An 11,819-nucleotide genomic window follows, 5' to 3' on the forward strand; every position below is an offset into this window, starting at 1 on the left:
GGTTCCCTGGATTGAGGCAGAAGGGGATCAAAAGTTCCATCCTGGGACACCTGGATGGCTCAGTTGGTTAAGCATCTGCCTTCAGCTCAGGTCCTGGGATCGAGCCCCATATCAGGCTCCCTGCTCAGCGGGGAGTCTGCTTCTCCCTCTGCTCCTCCCCATGCTCCTGCATGCTCGCTGGCTCTCTCTCTCAAATGAATAATAAATAAATAAATAAATAAATAAATAAATAAATAAATAAATAAATAAATAAATAAATAAAATTTAAAAATGAATAAAAGTTCCATCTTGAACTAACTGAACTTGAGTTGCCTTTTAGCCATCAAAGTAGGTAAGTCAAATAGACTACATCAGATCACTTAGAATGTACAACATGATCCTGTCACGGTTATCAAGAAAGCATATACTGGACATTACGCTAAGTGAAATAAATCAGAAAGAGAAAAACACCTATATGTGCAATTTTAAAAAAAAGTAGTACTCACAGAACAGACTGGTGGCTGCCAGAGGCAGGAGGTACAGGATAGTGGTGAAGGAATCAGGTAAAGGGTGCCAAAAGGTACAACCTTCCAGTTATAAAATAAGTAAGAGGAATGTACAACACGGTGACCATAATTAATAATACTATACTGTATTATTCCAAAGTTGCTAAGAAGTAAATCTTAGAAGTTCTCATCACAAGATTAAAAAAATTGTAACTATGCATGGTGATAGATGTTAACTAGACTCACTGTGAAGATCATTTTGCAATACATACAAATATGCAATCATGTTATACCTGAAATTAGTATATGTTAATTACATCTCAATAACAAAAAAAGCATATATTTGTGAAAAGACAGGGAGAAAATGGGAAGGATATACAGCTAAATATATTAATAGTCATTAAATCCTAATGGTATTAAAAATGATTTCTTTTTGTTTGCATTATCTATACTGTTTTTTTAAACAATATGGATTATGCGTATTCTTTTTAAGAAACAAAATGTTTTAAGTTTTTAAATTCAGCCACTGAATGAAGAAAATAGTGAGATCAAAATAAAGAAACCAAAAGCCAGGAGTGAAACAGCTCGATTTTGGAGGCCGAAAAAGTGGGTTTCTGCCATTTCCTAGTTCTTCCTCTGATAAGAACTATTTGAATATAATGAATTCCATATATTTGCATTCAAACTTTCTCCATACAAAAGGAGCTGTCAAGGAAAAGTAGATCTAGTGATCACTGTCTAAACCAGACCTTAATCCACCTTCACAGGGCAAACTGACAAAAGCTCTCTCTGGTCCAGACTGCAGACAGTCTCAAGAGCCCACTTCTCATCTAGGAGGGGATGGGCTACTACAAGCACAGTATACTGCCTGTTGGGGCTTGCAAATTTATGACTGTCAACAGTGATTAAACCTACACTAATCTTGGGGGGCCTGGGTAGCTCAGTCATTAAGCATCTGCTTTCGGCTCAGGTCATGATCCCAGGGTCCTGGGATCAAGCCCCACATCGGGCTCCCTGCTCAGCAGGAAGCCTGCTTCTCCCTCTCCCACTCCCCCTGGTTGCGTTCCCTCTCTTGCTGTGTCTCTGTCAAATAAATAAAATAAAATCTTTAAAAAAAAATTGAAAAAAAAAAAACCTACACTAATCTGGTTTAAAAATTAAAATACAATGGCGCCTGGGTGGCTCAGTTGGTTAAGCAACTGCCTTCGGCTCAGGTCATGATCCTGGAGTCCCAGGATCGAGTCCCGCATCGGGCTCCCTGCTCGGCAGGGAGTCTGCTTCTCCCTCTGACCCTCCTCCCTCTCATGCTCTCTGTCTCTCATTCTCTCTCTCTCAAATAAATAAAATCTTTAAAAAAAAAAAAAAGAAGGGCTTCCCCTCTTTCCTATTAAAAAAAAAACCTAAAATACATGAAAATAGATACCAAAATTATGGTCTTATCCAAATTTAAAATTACAATCTAAGCATACACTTGTACAGGGCACCTAAATTCTAGAGGGCAGGTAGTACTGCGAAGGGCCACTCTTTCCTTCCTGTAGGGATCAGTCTATTTTTCTACCTTTTACCATAAAGTTGCATTCTTAACTGTCATTCTTTTTTCTTTTAAAGATTTTATTTATTTGAGAGAGTGAGAGAGAGAGCACAAGAGGGGGTAGGGTCAGAGGGAGAAGCAGACTCCCTGCTGAGCCGGGAGCCCCATGCAGGACTCAATTCCGGGACTCTGATCCCAGGACTCCTGGATCATGACCTGAGCTGAAGGCAGTCGCTTAACCAACTGAGCCACCCGGGCGCCCCCTTAACTGTCATTCTTAACACTATGCTACACTCTGCATACTGAAATATGAAAACGGAAATGTGAGTTCATAAAGGCATTTTTCTTAATTTTATATTGTGAATATAGTAAGTCTATTTGAAAATATATTTAAGCACCTAGTATGTGCCAGGCACTGTTTCAGGGAATTGGAATGTATCAGTGAACAAAAGCAACAGAAATCCTTGCCCTCAAGGAGAGCACATTACAGTAATCTAGCAGCTAACATTTATGAAGCATTTCCATATTATTTGCCTTGTTTTGAACACTGTTCAAAATGTTTTACAAGTATTAACTCATAACAACTCTATGAGGTAGAAACTACTATTATTCTCATTTTACATGTAAGGAAACAGACACTGAGGAGTTAAGTAACTTGCCAAAAATAAGACAAGTCAAAGAAGAGTCAAGATTTGAACCTCAATAGTGTGGCTGTCAGTTCCTAACCTCTATGCCATTCTAATTCATGCAGCCACTTAAACATATTCCAAATAAATTCATTCATACCACATTCATATGCCAACAAATTTAGGCTCAAAGTATATTCTTACAGTAATACTACTTAGGTAGAGCTAAAGTAATTGTTATCAAGTAAACTGATAAAAAGACATTTTTAGGATCATTTTGCCAATCATCATCCAAGTTTTTTTTTTTTTTTTAAAATAACAAATGATTGTTTTCCTAACCCAGCTTAGAAGGAAAAGCTTCAATTTTCAAGCAGAAATGTCACTACTTCGGTATCTGAAACCTAAAATTATTTTGTCAGTATTACAATTTTTTAAAAGTACAGTATTCTTAGAGATGGTTTTAAAATGAACCCTAAAGCTGTGATTTCTTTAAGGGTAAAAAAAATTTCTTTTTGGAATATGAAATGTTATTCTAGGGGCTCCTGGGTAGCTCAGTCGGTTAAGCAGCTGCCTTCAGCTCAGGTCATGATCCCAGGGTCCTGGGATCAAGCCCCACACCGGGCTCCCTGCTCATCAGAAAGCCTGTTTCTCCCTCTCCCTCTGCCTGCTGCTCTGCCTCCTTGTGCTCTCTGTCAAATAAATAAAATCTTAAAAAAAAAAAAATGTTACTCTAGTGTATAAAACTAGACAAACTATGAAATATAAGACCCAATTGTCCAATTTAAGAAAGAGTGTAAAAAATAACACAATAGAATGTAAGCCTTGTGGTGCTGACTCTGAAGAAAGAAATTAACTCAAATTATTCCATTAGAGATTCCAATTTTGGTTTGTCACATACTAGAAAAACTAAATGCTTTAAATTATCATTTAATTTTGACCATTCAGCAATTAGGTTAATATTTTTTTCTTAGTTTTCCTATATGAGCACAAAAGACATGAATCAACTTTTATAATTATAAATGATACTCAAGTTACTAATTTAAAAAATTCATATGCTATAGCCTCAAAAAATGGTCTACATGGCAAACTTTCTTTTCTCTCTCTCTCTTTTAAAGAGAGACAGGTGGGGGGGTGGAAGGGCAGAGGGGGGGAGAGAGAGAGAATCTTAAGCAGGCTCCACAACCAGCAGAGCCAATCTCATGACCCTGAGATCACGACCTGAGTCAAAATCAAAAGTCAGATGTTTAACCAACTGAGCTATCCAGGCATCCTTACTTGGTAAACTTTCTTAGATTCTGATTTATAAAAGAATATTTTTTAACACGCTCCCCCCCGCCCAAGAAAAGCAGCATCACACTTTAACAGGACAAGATTAGGTAAGGATTGCATGGAAATATGCCAGCTTCCTAGAATACAACTCTTAATGCAATCCACCATTAAGTTTAAAACAAATTAGATCCGGACAGAGAAAGGGGATAAGCTGTTATTTATATGACATGGCTACAAAATTCAATAAAAAAGAAAACTCAAAAAGGAATTATGTTCCCTATAGTCTCAGTCTTAGTAGTTGCTAAAACATAGATACCTCTTTAAACATTGAACACAGAAGCAGAGCAATTACCTAATAGAATAGTTTAAAAATACTGCTGGTTTACTTTACTTATCAACAAAACTAAATATGTTTTGCCCTAAAAATAACAAGGGACAAGTGCTTAGCTGACATCCAACTTTATATATGAAATCTGTTCAGAGAACATTCTCAGTAAGAGCCCATACTTCACTTTCTGGAAAGCAATTTGGCCATTTGACATGAAATATGTTCCTTTCTTTTGACCCAGTGATGTAACTCTGGAACTCATCCTTAGGAAATGCAGAACACATTGATGTACAATAAACTCTGGAAATTATTCAAATGTCCAATAATGAGGAAATGATCAAATATATTATGGTACAGCCACAAGATATGCCATAACAGAACAAATTAAAAAAGCATTAAAATGGTTTTACACACAGAAAAATGCATACACCATAATTAAAACAAACTAGGTATCCTCTCAAAACTTTTTAAAAAGGTGTTTAGATATATTCATTTAAAAAAGACAAAAAGAGGGCGCCTGGGTGGCTCAGTTGGTTAAGCGCCTGCCTTCAGCTCAGGTCATGATCCTGGAGTCCCGCATCGGGCTCCCTGCTCGGCGGGGAGTCTGCTTCTCCCTCTGACCCTCCCCCCTCTCATGTGCTCTCTCTCATTCTCTTTCTTTCAAATAAATAAATAAAATCTTAAAAAAAAAAAGACAAAAAAAAGACAAAAAGAAAAAAAACAAATAAATAGGGGCACCTGGGTGGCTCAGTCAGTTAAGTGTCTGCCTTTGGCTCAGGTCGTGATGTCAGGGTCCTGGGATGGAGCCTCCAGTTGGGCTCCTTGCTCAGCAGGTAGTCTGCTTCTCCCTTGGCCTCTGCCTCTCTGGCCCCACCCCAGCTCATCCTCTCTCAAAACAAATAAATAAATGAAATCTTTTAAAAAATAATAATAAAAAAGACAAAAAGGAAATACTTTGAAATGCTGACAGTAGTTAACCTTGGATGGTGAAGATAACAAGGTTTCTTCTATTTTATATCATTCTTTTAAAATTTTTACTAATGACCCTATCTTATTTTGATAATCAGAAAAAAATCTAAAAATAATATTTAAGTAGTTTTTATAGGTACAATGCATTTTCTATCCATGTTCAGTGACCATCCACTTTATCTCTGAGGTTAAAAAGCACTTTAAGTTGTGAGATACATTCTAAGTCAGTAATTTAAAATGGATTATTGCACTATAACAACTTCTTAATGAGAACATTTGGCTTTTGATATTTTAAGTCTGCATGGCAAAAATAATGGGAATGGGGATGAGGGTAAAGAACCTTGAAAGAGAAAGAAGCTCCTTGGCACGATGCCTCATGTGCTACAATTCCTAATGTGAAATTGAAGACCACCTCACTAGAAGACTATTTCTACAATAAAATTACAAATTTGCTAACCTATAGACTTGAGCCACAATATAGTTTCTTTAAAAACTATTTTCCCCATTCTTACTCCAGAGTAATTAGGTAATAAACACTCTGATCAAACCCAGAATTATTTCTGCTTTTTAAAGAAAATAAACATGGCTCAATAACCCAACAATGCTGTTAGCCAGTTATTTAAATGTCCAAACACAATATCAAAATATTCCACTACTCCTACTTTTATACAGATTATCATTCCTTCCCCAATTCATGCCCTCCAACATATATACAGACACACACATATATACACACATAGAGATACACACACACACACACACACACACAGTCCTCAAATGTTAATCAACATGCTTAAGATGCTTGGGTTTAAACTGTTATCCAGATTCGTAACAAGAGTATATTTATGGGGCGCCTGGGTGGCTCAGTTGGTTAAGCGACTGCCTTCAGCTCAGGTCATGATCCCAGGGTCCTGGGATCGAGTCCCGCATCGGGCTCCCTGCTCTGCGGGGAGCCTGCTTCTCCCTCTCCCACTCCCCCTGCTTGTGTTCCCTCTCTCGCTGTGTCTCTCTCTGTCAAATAAATAAATAAAATCTTTAAAAAAAAAAAAAAAGTATATTTATGAACAAATATATTTTAAAAAAAAGATTTTTAAAGGATTAAGATCTCCTAATCCACAGCTCTATGATTCTAGTCTCAGCTGGATTTTACAGAGGTAGACCAGAAAAGTAGAAAGGGAACTAACCCTAGGTTTTAATTTTATCTCTACTAGTTAGCAGCCTTAGGAATTTCACTTACTTTTCTGGATCCTCTAGCTACATCTATAAAATGAAAGTAAAATTAGACCACTTAATTAAAGTTTCTACAAACTCTAAAAAAAATGATTCTGGGGCGCCTGGGTGGTTCAGTCGGTTGAGCATCTGACTCTTGGTTTTGTTTGGCTCAGGTCATGATCTCAGGGTCCCAGCCCAGGTGGAGCTCCATGCTAAGCAGGGAGTCTGCTTTAAATTCTCTTCCTTCGCCCCTACCCATGCTAAAGAGCACATGCTCTCTCCCTCCCTCTCCCTAAAATAAATAAATCTTTAAAATAAAAAAATTCTAGATTCAAATTTCTACAACCGTTCCAAGTATCTCCTTTTCCTAATACTCAGCAGTAATAAACTTTTCCTTGGATTAACCAATTTGTATCAATATTTCACAAAAATGTAGACAAACTTTCATACTACTCATTTCTAAAACACACTGTTATCTTTAAGAGTTAGCCTGTAACACTTTGGTAAATCCTATTAAACATTTCTTATTAATTCCTGCAACCCATGTAAGAGCCTCCGTTAAAAATAAAGATTACTCAACATACATTACACATATAGAGCACATGATTTATTATGCAATAACTGCCAGAATACTTAGCAATGGGCAATATTTCATTCCCTAAAACTAATGAGAAAATTAAAGACTAGAGAGGTTTTTTTTAATGTTCAAAACAAAGAGAACACTTAGTATGTTGAGGGTGTCTATGTAAAAATATTAGATAAAATGAAGTATCATTCCATTTTCAAAACCACAAGAATATGAATTTTAGGAATGAACCTCTCTGTAAATAAAATGCCTAATTTCAGGGCGCCTGGGTGGCTCAGTCATTGGGCATCTGCCTTCGGCTCAGGTCATGATCCCAGGGTCCTGGGATCGAGCCCCGCATTGGGCTCCCTGCTCCACGGGAAGCCTGCTTCTCCCTCTCCCACTCCCCCTGCTTGTGTTCCTGCTCTCGCTATCTCTGTCAAATAAATAAATTCTAAAAAAGAAAAAAAAAATGCCTCATTTCAGAATAAACCAAACCCTATATATAACTAATTCACCTTCACAAACCTTTTGGGTAAGTTAAATGACATTTCTGAAATTTTTCTTAACTTTTAAGGCAGAAGATAAAGCCACAGTTTATGCAAAAAGTTGATTTTTACCAAAAGAAAACTGGCTTCACCTGAAGCTTTTCATACCTGGCAAGTTACTTTCTAAAGTGACACAAAGTACTCAAACCATCTATATTTGAGTCTACAAATCAAACATTTTATACAAAATACAAACAATAGTTAATTTTTTAAAATATAAGGCTAGGGCACCTGGGTGGCTCAGTTGGTTAAGCGACTGCCTTCGGCTCAGGTCATGATCCCAGGGTCCTGGGATCGAGTCCCGCATCGGGCTCCCGGCTCAGCAGGAAGCCTGCTTCTCCCTCCCCCACTCCCCCTGCTTGTGTTCCTGCTCTCGCTGTCTCTGTCTCTGTCAAATAAATAAATAAAATCTTTAAAAAAAAATAAAATAAAATATAAGGCTAAATTTACTATTTTGGAAACATTGTTTTTATCTAAAAGTCTGTAAAAATCACCTTTAATTACTAACCTTTTCCTCACCCTCAACATATTAATAATCACAGGTTAAGTTAGAGGCTGAGATTTTTTTTTTTTTTTAAGATTTTATGGGCGCCTGGGTGGCTCAGTTGGTTAAGCGACTGCCTTCGGCTCAGGTCATGATCCTGGAGTCCCAGGATCAAGTCCTGCATCAGGCTCCCTGCTCGGCAGGGAGTCTGCTTCTCCCCCTGACCCTCCCTCCCTCATGCTCTCTCTCTCTCATTCTCTCTCAAATAAATAAATAAAATCTTTAAAAAAAAAAAAGATTCTATTTATTTATTTGACAGAGAGAGATAGAGCAGGAACCACAAGCAGCGGGGAGTGGGAAAGGGAGAAGCAGGCTTCCCGCTGAGCAGGGAGCCCAATGTGGGACTCGATCCCAGGACCCTGGGATCATGACCTGAGCCAAAGGCAGATGCTTAACACCTGAGCCACCCAGGCGCCCATAGAGTCTGATATTTTTTTTAAAAAGGTATGAAATTTACGAGGTCTCTTTTTTACTCAGTATCTTAAAGGCTGTAACAACTACAGTCCAGAATTTTTCTAAGCCAAACCTACCCACATCATTATAATCCAAAACGAATTGTCTAATATAAAAAAAAAAAATAGTGGAACCACTAGTTCACTTTGAGTTCAACAGGGTTCCAGAAGCTCTGCTGTTAAAATAATCTAATACAATTTTTTTTTAAAAATGGGGGGGTACATGATGTTATTGTTACAATCCATAATTCCACTACTGGAGCCCACATTTGGATAAATCAGATTCAGGAAAGGAAATTACCCCAGCTAATTCCCTTCTGAATATTTTCAAAATGCTGTTTCTGCATTAAGGAAGTGTATCCGCTACAAATAACAACAGCTACCACTTACCTAGCCCCTTCTATGGGCAGGATGGTGCTAGTCACTTAACATCTGTCATTTCAGTTACTCCCCAGAACAACTCTTCAAGAAACCTATTATTATCTCTAATAGATGAGAAAGCAAGGCCTGAAAGAGGATACAAGGTTAAGTGGCAGAGCCAGATTGGAAACCCACAGTTCCTTGACTTCAAAGTTCTTGCTCACATTAAGCTACACCATCTTTGAAAAACATAATAAGCATGATTTTCATGCTTATGTCTTTAGAAGTTCTTCGAAGATTTACTAAACCTTTTCAGGTTTCCCAAGTATAACTACTCTGCAACAAATATAACAATTAATTGTAGTATACACCTACACCTACACTATATATTAATTCAGTCTTGTCAAAAGGACAGGGTTTACAAGGAGACTCCAATTCTTATCTCAAGGGAAAACCAGAAAATTTAGTTAACTGAGGTCTGATCTTTTCTGTATCATATAAAAGCTCTAGTACGGGGCACCTGGGTGGCTCAGTCAGTTCAGCGTCTGCCTTCAGCTCAAATCATGATCCCAGGGTCTTGGGATCGAGGTCCGCATCAGGCTCCCTGCTCAGTGGGGAGTCTGCTTCTCCCTCTCCCCCTCTCCCCTGCTTGTGCTCTCTCTCTCCTGCTCTCTCTCAAATAAATAATAAAATATTAAAAAATAAATAAGTAAATAAAAACTCTAGTATGGATATTTAGTCCAAAATTTTTTATTAATTTTAGTGCTATCATACACACTTTCCACTCTACTTGCTGCAAAGAGAGTCATCTCAAGCCAAAAACAAAAACATATCCCCAAAGCAGCCAAACAAGTACATAAATTTTCTTTTATACTTATATGCAACCTTCCTCAAAGGCAGTCTGGATCTCTGCTAATCTTTTTCTTCAAGTCTTACTCACTCTGCTGCTCCATTACTGCAGGACTAAGAGTCACATGTTACATATTTAATCCCACAAGGGAGCTGTTTGAATCATTCCTGTAACCAAACCAGTTGGGCAACTAGACTAGTAAATAAGGATTTCAACCATCATCTAAAAGATGAAGAACTGCTGCCATCTCTCTTTAGCATAGTTCTAAAGCTTGTCCCTGACAAGTACAAGCACCTATCAGCTAAAAGTGAATCACATCAACTCCTGGCCTCTAAATTAAGATTGAAGAGAATCTTTCTCTCTTATTCCTTCCCCAACTAACCACCCAAGCAAAATTTAATAATCATCCTTCCACTCAATCACTGCTGAATAAACACCACATCGTATACAGGTTCCCAGGGCAATTTCCCTCCTAGACACCATTTCCTGGGCCTGAAATAAACTATGCTCCCGCCCAGTCTCTTCCCTTCCCTCCCTTGCAAGTAAGAAACACCCTCATAAAAGATCAACCCCTCCTTTTTCAAGGAAGTTGAGTGACTACAGATCCATCTTTTCCGACTACTGGCTCTGGAAAAACAGAAACCCGTAACTGCTTGGCTAAATAAACACTACAGACTACAGTGGACTGGATTGGCTGGAGGGGTTTCTCCCCAGTTTCTACCAGCGAGCCCAACAGCAATGAACTTGATCTCCGCCCCTAGGGGAACGACTGAAAACCAGTAACTAAATTACAGGGAACAAGCTGCCCACAGAGTTCGGGAAGGAGCCCACGCGGGTCTCCTGCTTTCCTCACGATGGGGCTCTCCGTCCCGAGCGGCTACTTGAGGGACACTCTGGAGTCTCACGCTTTCTCACGGGACTGACAGCTCGCCAAATCCCACCCTTCGGGGAAGTGACAGGCTGAAGTTAAGCCTGCAGGTGCCCCCACAGAGCAAACCCGAAGGAAACCCAATCCTTAAAAACGAGACAAGGCCAACGTTACCCCTTCCAAGCCCCGGCCGCGCTGAGGACCTAGCCTTTTGTAGAAGGTGACTGAATGGAATTAACTCTTCGGCTGCCGATCTCCACGCTACCGCTCAGGCACCAACACGCGGGAACTCCGAACCCCGGCCCCCGCGGAGGTGACAGGAACGGCTTGCCTCCTCCCCTCGTCCCACTCCCATTAGCCCCATCGCGCTGAGGGCAGCCCCAGCCCGGGGCCTTCGGGCAAGCGCCGGGCCGGACTCGCGGGCTGCGGCGCCCCGGGAGGGTGAGCGGGCGGCACTCACCGCGATGACATTGACGAAGGTGGTCTTGCCCGAGTACTGCAGCCCCACCAGCGTCAGCTCCATCTCCTCCTTCCAGAAGAGCGAGCGAAACCAGTCCAGCAGGCGGGAGATGAGCGCCAGCATGATGGCGGCCGGGAGGGAGAACGGACGGGCGGGCGGGAGGACAGCAGCAGCGACGGCTCCCACACGACCGTGCCTCAGCCCGGACCCCTCAACGGCTCCTCGGGGCCGCGGCGCACCACTGGCGGACACGGGCGGGCGGCGGCGGCCGAAGCCAGGAAGCCGAGCGGGTCATATGACTCGCCCTGCCCCACACGCTCGTCCCCGCGCCACCGTCGGCGTCCACGGCAAGAGCGACGTGGGCTGTCCGGCCAGGCGCGCCCACCGCCTGCAGCGCCACCTGCTGGAGCCTCCCTGCAGCACCGCGTACCCGGGAGCTGCCCTTGGGCTCCCTACCATCCCTCCCTCGCTCATTTACCTTGGTTAACTCATCATTCTTTCTGCAGTTGTTTATTGACAGTCGGCTGTATGCAGAAAGTCTTCAAGACTCTGGGAGATTCAGTATGGAATAAAGATGGGAAGCCACAAGGTTTATCAAGAGGGAAATGATTAAAAAAAACTGTAGTGTGGCCCCAAAAGGGAATATTATGCAGTTATAAAAACAAACGAGGAAATTCTCTGTGAACTGATAATGGAATGATGTCCAGGAAATGTTTTCAAGGACTGTAAGTGCAAAGTATGTGCATATATAC

General features: G+C 40.5%; 1 protein-coding gene across 1 annotated transcript in view; it reads right to left on the reverse strand.

The window, feature by feature from the left end:
- Positions 1-11,386, reverse strand: part of ARL8B (ADP ribosylation factor like GTPase 8B) — a 58,076-nt gene extending 46,690 nt beyond the window's left edge. Inside the window, exon 1 of the mRNA XM_045861932.3 lies at positions 11,068-11,386. Coding sequence (XP_045717888.1) covers positions 11,068-11,190 — 123 coding nt within the window. The 5' untranslated portion in view covers positions 11,191-11,386. The remainder of the gene's footprint in view (positions 1-11,067) is intronic.
- Positions 11,387-11,819: the final 433 nt, after the last annotated feature.

Source organism: Mirounga angustirostris, unplaced genomic scaffold (genome assembly GCF_029215605.1).
Source record: "Mirounga angustirostris isolate CCGP_5_RB_7025 unplaced genomic scaffold, mMirAng1.0.hap1 SCAF_1, whole genome shotgun sequence".
In the NCBI taxonomy this organism is placed as follows: Eukaryota; Metazoa; Chordata; class Mammalia; order Carnivora; family Phocidae; genus Mirounga; species Mirounga angustirostris.